General features: G+C 49.2%; 1 protein-coding gene across 1 annotated transcript in view; it reads left to right on the top strand.

Annotated features, from left to right (window-relative positions):
* Window positions 1-12,911, top strand: part of NPTN (neuroplastin) — a gene marked incomplete at its 5' end in the record, with an annotated part of 24,438 nt that extends 11,527 nt beyond the window's left edge. The window contains 4 exons of the mRNA XM_009078079.1: window positions 3,389-3,522; window positions 4,414-4,687; window positions 12,711-12,732; window positions 12,829-12,911. Of these exons, the coding sequence (XP_009076327.1) occupies window positions 3,389-3,522; window positions 4,414-4,687; window positions 12,711-12,732; window positions 12,829-12,889 (491 nt within the window). The remainder of the gene's footprint in view (window positions 1-3,388; window positions 3,523-4,413; window positions 4,688-12,710; window positions 12,733-12,828) is intronic.
* Between the last annotated feature and the right edge of the window lie 910 nt (window positions 12,912-13,821).

The raw sequence follows: 13,821 nt of genomic DNA, 5'->3' as shown, positions 1-13,821 counted from the left end.
TCCTGCCATGGGCACTAGCAGGAGCAGAAAACAAGTTTCTTCCTGGTGCTCCAAACCATCAGCAGGTGCAGAGCAGCAGTGAGAACCAGCTGGGGGAGGACATCATGCCCTGAGGTAGCTTGAGCACCAGGGAAGATCCCAAATGGCATAAGGTGGCTGACAGAGTGCATCTCTTGTCTCTGCCTTCCCATCACTCTCCCTTCTCTCCCTGCACCTGGACAGGCAGAGTTTATTCAGGTCTTTTCTCTGAGGCCTCTCAGCAAGGGGATTCTCCTGACTCCTCACCCCTCTCTCTCTGTACCTTTCTCTTCTCTCCACCTGCTCATGGGGACCACCTTAGTCCTTGGCTCCTGGCTGTTGTAAGAGACATCTACTGCAGGTTCCCATCTCTGTAGCAGAGATTAAAGTTGGGCATTCTGTTAGCACAACTGCACCTTGGAGTGACCCAGGAAAACCCACAGCATGCTCCCCCCTGTCACAGTGCCTTTGCTCTGCCCGGGCTGCAAAAGGTACACATGGATTAGAGTCATAATGCAGGACAAGAAATCTTCCAGAGCCCTTTTATAGGTCACCCATGAGACCTAATAGTTTTTATGGCAGGAATATTTTTAGGTGCTTTTGCCCTTGCTTGAGTTTTGTCTGTTAATGGGAAACTTGAAGGGGTTTTGTTAACTGGGACATGGTTTGGAGGTGTTACACATATCAGTTCACCTCTCCTTTTTAGCAGTGCTAGTAAAATAGCTTGAAAATACCTGGAAATTAAGGGCTGAATGCTTGCTATCTATCAGGAAATGTCACTGAGTGCTCTGTAACAGGGTAAACCTTTCTTTTCAGGGCTATATGAAAAGCAAATCATTCACAAAGCTGCTGCACAGTGTGTTTTGTGCCTGCTGGGGACTTGCAGCATGAAGCCCCTATGTTCACTGAGGCACAAACCCCTTTATGGCTTTGGTTTTAAACCATCAAAATTATGCTTGTCAGACACTTGTGTCAGTAATGCTTCAATGTATAGTTATTTTGCCTTGGTTTTTTTTTTGGTAGCAGTTAATTTAAACTAGCCCTGTCTCTCCTTGCTCTTCTATGTGCTGTTTGAAGCAAACCTGCTTCACAAAGAATCAAAAACCCTTTCCCCAGGGCATTATCTCAGTGTCACTGATGCAGGAGCTGACGTAGCATGTCATGCCCACGTCTGAACAGAGATGTGCATTCTACTGCCTGAGAGCTGAAGTGAAACCTAAATCCTCCCTGAACAAAACCTGCTTCATTCTGTGCTTTATCTGTCACTGGCACTGGAGCAGAATAGTGTAAGGAACAATCTTGACTTGAAAACCTTCCCAGGAAAACATGGCTCTGTGCTACGTCTGTGACTGAGGTTCGCTGCAGGGATATTGGAATTGTAGTTGGGACAGCAGAGCACAATAACCCACACTGTTTGGGAGAATAAATACTGCATTAATGTCTCAGTGGCTAGCACTATGCCCTGAAACATCAATAGCCCACGTAGTGCTCCCCTCTGGCTGCCTCCAAAAATAGTCCCTGTCCCAGCAGAGCTGGGAAGAGCAGGAGGTATTCTTGTCACTCTGCTCTCACCGGGATAACCCTGCGGAGGTGGCCTCTCCTTAAAGCAATGTTACTAGTTCCTGGCTGGAGGAGAACTCTAGGTCACCCTGCAGCACAAGTGGAGTTGTCCTAGAAAGTGTTCCCTCTTCCTTTCCCTCTTTCTTTCCCTCCCAGGAGCTGGCAGAAGTGGGCCAGCTGCCAGTGCAGCTCGAAGCTGGTGAATCCTATTGCTGCTTTCCCTAATGGGGGTAATTGGCAATCCCTCCTGACAGCCTGGCAGTGCCAGTTTTGGGACTACTGCCTTGTCACCATGTGTCTTTCTTGTGCTCTGCTTCTGATCTCATGTTCCTTAGGCTGGAGTAGACCCCTGCTTGTCATCCTCAGGGAAGCAAAACCCCAGGGAGGTCACTGGACTTACCTAGAGAACTTCCCAAGCGCAGCAGGGACGAGACAGCACCTTTCAGTAGATCCAGAGAGGAAATTCCTTTCTTCAACCACTATCTTTTGGAATTAGTGGTATTTTCCTCTCCAGCCCTGCAGACAGGGCTTTGAAGGGTTGTTGTAGGTGCACATCAGTGCTTGGTATCCTGAAGGGAGCACAGCACACTCGACCCTAAAGCTGATTTCTTTTCTGCTTGAAGACCTTCAGGTCAAAAACTTCCTTTCCTCAGGTATTATTGCTCCTTGTAGCACAGGTGATGCCCTGGCAGGTATGGAATGTTCTTGCCTTTCTAGTTTCTGTACCTGGCAGCTTCTCTTTGTACAAGACCAGAGAATTTTGAGTTTCTGGTGTCTTCATTCAGTTCAGGTTTTGTGTGTCTCAGAGTGTTTTCATGTTTGATATGGAGAGACACATTTTAGGTGTCAGTTTTCTTACAGATAAATAAAACCTCTGTTTTGTTCTTGGCCTTGTTCTTATTTATCAGAGTTATGGCTAGCATCGTCTTGTAATTAATTAGTTGACATCTCTCTAGCTTCATCCTTTGGTCAGCACTTCTGCAAAGCTCAGGTGTGTGTTGGGATTCTGCAGGCACTTGGAGAAGGCCTGGATGGATTGGTCTCTCCTGGTTGTGTGTTTCCAGGTGAACACACACGTACTGAGACACTGTGGTTTCAGTATTCTTACAGCCATGGGTTTTGTGTAACTCAGAGGTTTGTTCTGGTAATGTTACAGGCAGAATGAACTAGCTGTGTTCCTGCCCCAAAAGCATCCCACAGGGGGGAGGTGTGGGATCCTCCTGAATTTAAAACCCCTGGCCTTGGAAATAGGATAATATTAAGCACCTCAACTTGCCAAATGTTTTCCCAAAGAGTTGTGCTGTAACTGTTGGGAAGAGCAGGTTCAGCTGACCTCTGGTTGCACAAGATGTTTTGTTCACTTTGATCAGAGCTGTGAAATTGGCTTAATTCTTACAGCTTCAGGTGCTCCCATGGGCAGGGCTGGCTAGTGCTGAGGGAACTTTCCCTGCCATCAGTCTGGTGCCTGGGGGCCTGTGGCTGGATTATCAGCTCATGTCCTGCCATCACACAGCAGGCCACGTGTGCAGTGATTAGGGAGCTCGGGAGCCAACAGGCTTTAAAGGTGGTCACTGCGGCACCAGAGCCATCTGCTCGGCCAAGTTCAGCTCGGGCACTGCCCTGATCCTGCCTGATCTCTCACAGGCTTTAGGGCTGCTCTCACTAACACACAGGAATTACATCACACTTCTTCTGCCATAAGACAGGCTCAGTGTGGGAAAGGAACAGCTTCCACTGAGCTGGAAAACTTAGGCTGTGTTCAAATTCTTGCAGTAAGTCTGTATTTACAAGCTGCTCTTTTGTTTCTTAGCCACTCCTGACATCACTGGCCACAAGCGAAGCGAGAACAAAAACGAGGGGCAGGAGGCTCTCATGTACTGCAAGTCTGTGGGCTTCCCCCACCCCGAGTGGGTCTGGCGCAAGAAGGTCAACGGGGTGTTTGAGGTAAGCACAGGGGGGTGTCAGACATGGATCCACCTGGCCAAACCACCAGGAGGGGAGGAAACCAGCACCTTGGGCTTAGGGATGTGCTGTCTAAGGGCCTTGCAGCTAATCAAACTGCAGTTCCTCAGCACTCACACACACTGAGTGAAGCTGAGCTGTCCCAGCAGCAGTGAGTGTGGATGGATGAGTAACAAATGGGTGTTTAGGTTGTTGGCGTATGAACAGAGCTGCTCGTGGCATTGCTGGGCAAAGTTAGCAACTGCCCAGAAAATAGTGTTCAGGGTATGTGCTACAAACTGCAAGACACAAATTAGGGAAAATGATGATTTAAAATTGCGTTTGGTTATAAATTATCCCAAGTTTTCCAGTTTTACTGGTTGAGCTCACAAAGACTTGACATGAGGAGGTGGCAGTGATCCCTATCAGTGCCTCAGCAAACATATTTTTTCCATGTAGCAACTGATCTGGTGAGCAGGAAAATATGAGCAGCACTGGGAGTAGCAGGAGAGGAGCTGGAAGTTGCTAACCCTTCAGCACAGCTGTTTTTGTGTTGCTGTATGAGCTGCCAGGGAGGATAAAAAATGTAAAGCAAATAACAGGATGGGATGATTGTTCACTGCTAAGTGTGGGCTTGAATTGTTACGGGATGGTGCTGAGTGAGTGACCAAGTGCTGTGAGTCATCAGAGCCCTCTGTGGTGATGTGCAGGTTTCCCTCAGCAATTTTTGGAGGTGTTTTGCAGCAGAGCTCACTGTAGTGAGACAGAACAAACACTGGGCGTGGGCTTCTCTGTCATGTTAAGGAGCAAAAATCCCTCAAAGCTCTTCCAGTTTCCATGACACACAAATGAACTTCAAGCTCTTGTTCTTTTCCATCCCTCTCCCTTTATCAGGACATCAACAACTCCTCCGGCAGATTCTTTATTTCCAACAAAGAGAACTACACTGAGCTCAGCATCACAAACCTACAGATCAACGAGGACCCTGGCGAGTACCAGTGCAATGCCACCAACCAGGTCGGCTCCGTGTCGGTCACGACCATCCTGCGCGTGCGCAGCCACCTGGCTCCACTCTGGCCCTTCCTGGGCATCCTGGCAGAAATCATTATCCTCGTGGTCATCATAGTTATTTATGAGAAGAGGAAGCGGCCGGACGAAGTGCCGGACGGTAAGTCTACCCAGCGCCGCCTGTGAGGAGCTCAGCAAAGGGACAAGGGAAAGCAAACCTGTGGAACACAACCCAGTGGGGCCTTGTGGCAGCAAGGAACAGCAGCACACTTTGTCCAGCTCCAAGCTCTTTGCTTTCTCATCTGTTCCCTCTCCAGACATTAAGCCCAGAGGGTCCAAATCCCAACCCTGGAATTCCCAGAGATCTCAGACCGTGGGGTGGGAGGGGGTTATTAATACCTTTTAAAGCTTTTCTTGCACGAGGGATCTACTGCTCCCATGGCTTTCCTGCTGCAGGAGCCTGAGCAGTCCTGCCCATCAGCCCTGAGGAGGGTAGGGCAGCACAGGGGGAGAGCTGGATGCACGCTAATCCCCGTGGCACTCTCCTTGGACACTGGGCAGGTTCTGCAAGGAGACATTACGCTTGAAACTAAGGAGTCATTACACTCAGAGGGATTGGGAGCAGAGAGATGCTTCAAACTCAATGTTTCAGTGTTCAAAGGGGAGGTTAGGGCTCTTACTCTGCTGTGTAACTGAATTTTTATTTAAGGAATGCTCTGGAAACTAGATGTAATTGTCATAGCCACTGAGTTAGATTTTTTTATAAGGATTAGGTTTATATTATCAGGTTTGATGGTAGCAATAGTTAGTTAAACTGTGTTTGGTACATAAAAATAGTAGTTACTTTCATCTGTGAGCTGCTTCTGGACACCTTCCTCTTTAAAGGTGGGGAAGGGGCACTTGCAAGATCCACACTGAGAAACAGGCTTTGACCTACTACTAGCTGCTTACTACAGTGTGTAGCAGAAAACCTCTCCAAGGACTCCTTGGGAGAAGCAGCTGGAATGCCATCGTGCTGTAGGAACATGATGCATCCAAGCAGTGCAGCAGGTGCCCAGACAATGCTTTGGAGTCCGTGGAGGGCAGTGTGCTGGGCCAGGACGGGCAGCACTCAGCCATCAGCACCTTCCTGGGCCAGCCAAGCCCTCTGGAGTGGGAGCTGTTCCAAGGCAGCTCCCAAGGGTCGCAGCCTGTGCGGCAAGGACGAGCTGCTGTGGAGCTGCACGAGGGACTGTGACAACGCAGCGTGACGTTTGCCTCTGGGGATGAAAATAGAGGTGCTGAAACAGTGATCTGCTGGTGAAGTGTGGGCAAAGCCACCTTCACAGTGCCTGACACGTGCTTCAGAGAGGGGAAAGAGAGGCTTATGAAACAGATAACAAATGGGAATAGTGGGAGAATGGCTGATGCTTGGATCACTTCTGTAGCAGATCCAAACTGCACTAGTGCATACCAGCGAAAACCAGCTTTTGATTGTAATCACTTGAGTAGCACTTACTAACTGCTTACAGAGCATGTGTGGAGACTGTTCGAGGTGTGTAGCCAACAAAGTAAACTGTAGTGCATGTTCCTCTGCCTAACTAACAGCTTCCCAGCCGCTGAGGGGTTTGTACTGCACACAGTGTAGCCTCAGAGTGGCCTCAACCAGCCCAGAAAACTTGGACAAGACAACTTCAATGTTCTCTTGCATGTACCTCACCTCTGTGTTGGATGACTCCTCATAGTTCCCTGTGCTTCAGGGTTTCATTGATGAAGTTTCACAAGGACCAAAACAAGGTATCAGTAATATGATATGTAAATATTCCCTGCAAACAGCCTCAGATGGATTGAATCCAACAGAAATTGGCTTTGAGGTGACCCAGTCTCAGCACAACCACAGTAGTGGTGCAGCAAAGCTGCTGGTGGAGGTGAAGAGTTCACTGCCGGTTTATTTCCAAGGCTGGAGTTTTCCTGGCTGGTCTGGCTGCTCTTGAGATGCCCGAGGGATCCAGGCTCATCCTCTGCCATGGAGCTGTCCAGGATGATGAGCCAAGGAACTGAGGTTACTACATTGCTTGCTCAGACTGCTGTTGTTCTGAAGGCAGCTAAGCTGGAGCCCTGGAGAGTGACACCTCCATGGGGATGTGTCGTTCAGCCCGTACCTGTGTGTTAGGTTTGCCTGGATGAAGGACTCGAGTCCTGCATTCCTTGGGGACTCCTGCATTTTCCATACTGGCGCTGAAGCTTTCCGTGATGCGGTGGTGGGAAAGGCCCTGTGGGCAGGGCCACGGGAACCTGCTGATTCCCACCCGTGGGTGTTTGACTTGGGTTAGCCTTCAGTTTGTTATTTGAGAGACAGTGTTACGAAATGCCAAAGTTAATGCTGGAATGCAGTGGTGTGCCTAGAGTTTGGAATTGCAGCTCTGCTTCCAAAGTGATGCCTGAGTCAGAGTGGGTAACATCCCTGAGCCTGTGGCCAAGCCAGCAGCTCAAGCAGGTGATGGGGCTGAACACCACGTTACTCCACACAGGTATTACTTGGCAGCAGCAGTGATCTCTGTCAAGTGGCTCCTCAAGTCCTTCTGGGATTGGTGTGATGGGATAAGCTCTAAGGCCTGTAGTCGTGGCAGAACTTCATGTGAAGCTGCTGCGGCAGTGATAGAGCTGTCTGTGCTCTTCCTGCTGGGATGTGGATTTCCTCTTTGGACCACTCCACATTTAGACACTGAAATTCCCTCATTCTCCCCCACTATCTCCCCATGGCATAATAATTCAGATTCTACAGCCAGGTTTGAGGATGAATGGCCACTGGGATCAGTGCCCAGTTGGGGTACAACTGTTGTACCTGTGGGCTCAGCCCTCTGCAGTGCTCCACAGGTCTACCCCAGGCTGTCTCCCACCTTCAGTCAGGTTTTCCTTCCCCTGGAGAATCCTCTGATCTACTGGCCAATATCTGTCCTGTCAAGAGGATCTTAGCTGAGAGGTTTTCAGCACACTTGTGCAAAGATGACTTATTCAGGCCACATGGTAACTTAGCCTGTATGCAGGAAAATCCAAGGCTTTTGGAGCTGGAGGAGCAGTTAAATGGAGAGCCAAAGCACACCTGCAGCACCTGACTGGTGCAGTGCAGATGTGTGCAGCAGAGTGTTTGCCTTGGGTCCTGCTGAGAGCTGCAGGTGCCCTCGCTGTGCTCTCACCTATGCCATCCCCAGGTAATGTTTCTAGGGCTGACAACACCTACACAGGTCAGAGACAGTGGGGGATGTGCTGGGCTGTCCCCTCGGGTGGGACCAGCCTGGTGCTCAACAGAATTCCCCAGTTAGTAGTGGGGGATGTGACTGGTGGAGAGAAATGTTCTCTCTGGGGGAGAGAATTCTCAGGTGTCTGGGATGTTTTCCAAAGTGCCTGGGAACTCTACCTGGCCAGGCCAAATAGACAATGGAATTAATTCCCTTTCCTTCTCATCTCTATGTCTGCAGGCTCAGCGTGCCAAGGCCCCATCCCTTGGTGGCTGGGCAGGGTGACAGATATCCTGGGTGCAGTTGGAGCAGTTCTCCATTTACTGTGGAAAGAGGCAGCTAAGGTTTCAGAGTCTGAGGGATCAAGGGCTGGTGTTACAAGGCACTTTCCCAACGTGAAGGTGTTCCCTCCCTCTGGAAGTGCTGCCACGCAGGAAGAGCAGGGCCACTCCCTTAACTTTGGCATTTCCTGACTCAGGTGTTGGTTTTGCATGGACCTTGCTTCTGTGTTGGGTGGAATTGCTGTTTGTGCCTCGGGCCAGGGCTGCTCAGTAGCTCCTTTGCTATTATTTCCTCCTTCTCAGAACTCAGATTTGTGACTTTACTCTTCTTCCTGTTGCTATACAGCAGGAAAAGGACCTTTGCACCCCTGAAATCTATACTTCTACCAAAGCAATGCAAAGATGGCATTGGGGGATGCCTGGCGCGGGGTTTGCCGTGGTGCCTGTGGTTTAGGGGGTTCTCACCTCCGACCAAATCCGTGCTGGAAGGAGGAAGGCAGGGCAGACTGCGCTTGAATCCCTGCATCCTTTCACAGTGTGTCTTGACTTGCTTTACACATGGTAAAGCAACATCCAGCTGGCATCCTGTTCCCAGAGAGCAGCCAGGGTTGGAAAATCCAGGGCGTGCAGCTTCCGTGGCTTTGGGGTGAGCACTGCATGCACAGCATGCCGAGGGCATGGGCTGCATGCACAGGGAGCTGCTGTGGGCAGGCACTGTGGGGCATCCTGCTCCAGAGGTGCTTGGACTTCCCTGGGCAAGGAAAGGAAGCAAATAGCTTTGCTCCTCTGTGGTAGAGCTTGAGCTGCTTTGGTTTGATAGCTGTAGTGATCAGTCATTGACCTGACTGTAGCCTACCAGAGGTTCCTGAAGGAAGTGGTTGTTCTGCTGTTGTTGGATCAAATAGCCCAAACTTAGCAAAGAATGCTGGTCTAAAGGGTGTTCTCTGGGGTAAGTAGAAAGTAAAAACTCCTTGGCTGCATTCTCCATAGGAATGTGAGCAGTTTTTACTTGAAAATCCATGTTCTACAGGATCTTGAGTCCAAAGCCATGAGGTGACTGGGTTATAACATGTCCCTTTGCATTCTTCCCCCCTCATTTCTCAGCCTAATCCGGAGACTCCCCGTCAGTGTTTTCCTCAGGGCTCTGCAGAGGCTCCATCCATATCCCCACATTCTTTCTAACCCTCTTTTGTTTTTTTTCTTGACTTTCCCTGTTCCTGCTATTACTGTAAGTAATTGAAAGAAACAAACTGTTTTCACTGCAATGCTTTACCTTGTAACAACTTGATTTTTCTGGGTTTCTTTTTTCCCCTTATTATCCACATTTTTCTTTTCCACGCTTAAAATTCATCAGGGGGAGAAAACTGTCAGGCAGGTACACAGTGAGACTAACCATCAGCTGTTCCCGTGGCTGTATCCCAGTGGGAATGGCCCAGCACAGGGTATGGTAACACAGAACCCTGAGCTGCTGCAGGCTCTGGCTGCTCTTGCTGAGCATTTGAGCTTAAACTGAACACCAGTTGGGTTTAACCAGGCTCCAGCTCCTGCTGATCCACACGGGAGCTGAGGGTGGCCACGTGCCGCGATGGGAATGGAGCTGCTGCTCTCCACTCCTCTCTGAGCAGGTCTCCTGTTGCCCAGAGAAGCTGTGCCTGCCCCATCCCTGGAAGTGTTCAAGGCCAGGTTGGACAGGACTTGGAGCAACCTGGAAGGTGTCCCTGCCCATGGCAGGGGGTGGAATGAGACTTAACTTTAAGGTCCTTCCAACCCAACCCAGTCTGGGATTAATCTTTTGCATGTTTTAAAGCACAAGCTGAGACATAGAATCCCTTTGGATGCAAAAATTGGAATCTGAGTGCTGAAAGAACCCATTAGTGTTTCATTTTTAACTTCCACCAGTCACAAAATGCTACCCAAGATGAATTTGATATTAAAAATAAATCCTGTAGCTTTCCAAAGGAGGTAAAAGAAACTGACATCTAAAAGGGCTTAGGAATGCAGGCTGAAAGTAACCAGGAAGGGCACAAACCACACTCCCAGGCAGTCAATACAAGCGCAGGAGCTAAAGCAAATCTATTTGTCATCACCTTCCAGTTTTAATGCCCAGATATAGTTTTGGAAGGACTAACTTCATGTGCTAAAGACAAGCAGCAGTTTACCTTTTTGGTTCAGAAATGAGAGATTTGGGGCACTCTATGCAGGTAATCCCATTCCCACTGGAAAGGGCTGGCCGTGGGGGTGTTTTACTCCTGTATTCTGTAGTCAGTGGGGTTTTGGAGCCTGCAGATCCCCCACACCCTCGGGAATTGCTGCAGGAGGAGGAGGGTGTATGTGTTCCCAGCCCCAGCCCCAGCTGGCTGGAGCAGAGCAGCGCTGGGAGGATGTTCACCGCAGCCGTAGGTGTTCCTGCCTGGCACAGAGCAGGGCTTGGGCTCAGAGCTTGGGAGTTGTGTTGATCTTGTCGGTTACTATGACTTCTTTTTTTTTTTTTTCCCCCCTTCAATTGCATCATACCCTTAACTCGGTGGTAAGTGCGATGTGCATGCTTTGGAGTTTGTTTAACCTCCGCTTCAGTCTATACAGCGCACAAGTCATGACCTTAACACTCCTTCCTTGAAACTTCCTCATTCACTTTCACGACTAATTTGGATTTCAGTTTGCTGTTTTTAATCTTTTCTTTAGTCTGATTCTGTACTGGTTTTTCTGTTGTTCTGTTGCCCCTGGTTTCGCTGAGGGTTCGGTCTGTGTCTGTACTGTACTGGGGAAGCTTTTCCAGCAGTTAATGCCTGACCAGGATAGTGACTCTCCGAGGAATTCTCCTCAGGCTTTTTCTCTCTGGTTAGGCTATAGATGGGCCAGGGATGAGTGGTGGGGATCCACCATCTAGATTAAGCATTCCAATAGGCATTTTTTGTTGGATCTCTAGGAAAACACCCCATGGCAGCCTTCAGAAACATGAAGCTTTTATTATTTTTTTTTAAAACACAAACCTCCTGATCCGAAATAGACATTTAAATCCTTGAGCAGAGGAGGGCAAAAGGCAGTTTCCCAGTGAGACGTCCACGGTGCAGTTGGGTATTGCTGAAGTCCAGCCAAACAAACTCTCAAAGCTGTTGATGATGCTTCCTAGAGAGCAGAGATGAGTCTTGCAGCCGCGCGGCACCGGGGGCAGCGCTGGCTGGGGGGGCCCAGGGCTCGTCCCACCCGGAGCTCGGGCTGCTTCCAGAGCTGCTGATTCCCAAGAGATGTTTGTAGAAGGAAGTTGTAGATTTCCTCTGCTGTGCTTTGTGTTTCAGTACCTGAATGTGTCTCTGTATATCTCACTGTATATACAACAGCACATTGATGTCTGGCTGTCCTTCCTAGTCCCAGTTCTCTGTACCGTGTCCGATAGTTACTGTTGCTGGTAATGGAATTCTGTGGACACTGGTGTGTCGCTAGTCTGTTATTTTGGCTGTAAAGCTCTTGGTTTGTGGTTAGTTCTTTATTTTTGAAGTATTTTTTGTTCGGGTCACTGTCTGTGCTAGCGGTGGCTTTGCCTCTCCGTTGCCTTGAAGGTCCAGGTGGAGTAATGTCCCTTTTCCCGACATTACTCCTGGCGTGTGCTCATGCGGATGCCTACACTGTAAGACTGTAACTTCCATAACTGCTTCATGTGCACTAAGCACCCTTGTGGAATCCTGCTGAGAGTTTCTCAAAGACTTCTGTGAAAAATCCCTCCAGCATGAGGTGGGAACAGCAACTATTGAGTGCCAAAACCAGCATTGGTCCCCCCAAATCCATCTGTGGGAAGTTCACTTTCTGGATTGATTTTTGTACTGCTGTTTAAATGCATCTCTGTCTTCTGTACTGTAGCTTGGGAGAAAACGTGGGGTTTGACAAGCCCCTAAAACATCCAATTGGTCATGAAACAGTTAATGTGAAACATTCCTCATTGGCGGATCCTTTTTCCCCCCAGTTCTTCTTAAAAGAGAATAGTTTTGCCAGGATACGTGGGCAGAACGATGCTGTCAGTCTGCTGCAGCTGAAGTGTGTGTGCCTGGAGGTGTCCCAACACCCAGACTGCTCCCGTGGTGTTGGACACACACACAGGGCCCAGGGAGCACAGCTGGGGCTGCTGCAGCCTCTCCTAACCCAGTCCCTTCCAATTAACCACGGAGAAAAATGGGGGGGTAAGGGTTGTATCATCCCTGGGAAAATGAGCATGGGGCTATGTACCCTTTGGGGGGTATATACCAGGAATTACTCATCAGCAGTGGAAAAATGGCTTTAAAATTAAACTATGTAAAAAAACAACCAAGTCAATGCAAGCAAACAACCAGCAGGATTTTACAACTGAACCGTTGGTTTGTCTCCATCAATTTTTTATGAGATTGAACCACTGGAACTTGGGGACAAGATGAGTCTTGACCATGTGGCACCAGTCTGTCCGCTCCAGTTGCAGTCCTTCATGACAAGCATTCCAAGTGTTAACTAAACCCATTGAAGCAACATACCTGCCATTAAACCCGAATCCAGAACAGTAACTCCATGAATCCTTGCACTCCCGACTGGAATGGCCTTTGATGCTGTAGATAGTTCGGTTTGCTGCTCGCAGTGCTGCTGTGGTGCTGTGCAAACACTGACTCTCTCTTTCTTTCCTTCCCTTGTCTTTCCCTGGATCGCGTCGGGATTCTTGCTGCAGATGATGAACCAGCTGGGCCAATGTAAGTGTGTTTGAAAGGACAAAACGCTCTCTGGGTCCATCAGGTGTGGGAGGTGAGGGTCGATGTACCACGTGACATTATTCTTTCTTTCTGCAGGAAAACCAATTCTACAAACAATCACAAAGATAAAAACTTACGCCAGAGAAACACAAATTAAAAATGCTCATCATGTAAGTATGCCCCGTGCCCGGCTCGGGACGGGCAGGCCGTGCCCTCCTCTCCCTGTCCTGCTTGGGGTGTGAAGCAAAACGTGTTCATGGACTGCGCTGGGGATGGCTCTGGCCCTCTGGGGGGTACCCAACATTGATTTCCTGACCCACGAGGGGAGTTGAGCGAGCCACTTGCTGACAGAGCCCAGATTGCAATAACCCCAGTGCCCCCAGCTCCGTGTTAGCCCCGGGGCAGCTCCTCGCGCGCTGTGCCGCTCCCTCCTTCACCATTGACTAGCACCTCTTTCTCGTTTCTTTTTTAGAGCTTTAAGTTTCTGAGAGACTGATGGCAATATGACCTGCTAAATTTAAGGGTTGGAACTCTTGGTTCTAGAACTCCAGTTCTGTCTGATTTCCTTTTTTTTTTGTTTTGTTTTGTTTTTTTCTTCTCTCTTTTTTTTTTCTTTTCCTTTCCAAGTGAGCAACAATATGACTGTCTAACGCATGCCTTATTTAGCCTCTCCTGCAAGGATGACCTAGCCAGATACATTTTAATAATGCTTCAGTGTAGAAGGTGTAAACTCTTTCGGGCTTGATGTGCTGTGAATGTGGCTTTGCCCCTGTCCCCGCCGGCCCAGCCGAGCGGGGCCGCATGCGCCATTTTCTACTCCCGTAGCTGTCCCCGGCGCCGCTCCGGCCGCACCCGCCACCTAGCCAGACTTTTGTAAAGTACAGCAGAACTACGATGATTATACAGTCTATATTTATATCGGGGGGGGAGGGAGGGAACCAAAAGTAATCGTGTTTCATTTCGAAGCTGCTGATATTCATTCCTTACTGTATGGCTGAGAGGGGAGAGAGAAGTGAGAGATGTTGAAATGACATTAAGGGCTTAACCTGTAGAGCGTGGGGTGTCCTGTGTGGGCGTTGGAGCTGGGAG

This window comes from Acanthisitta chloris, unplaced genomic scaffold, assembly GCF_000695815.1.
Source record: "Acanthisitta chloris isolate BGI_N310 unplaced genomic scaffold, ASM69581v1 scaffold26950, whole genome shotgun sequence".
NCBI lineage: Eukaryota > Metazoa > Chordata > Aves > Passeriformes > Acanthisittidae > Acanthisitta > Acanthisitta chloris.
The sequence above is the reverse complement of the archived record's forward strand: the minus strand, read 5'-3'. Positions and strand labels throughout refer to the sequence as shown.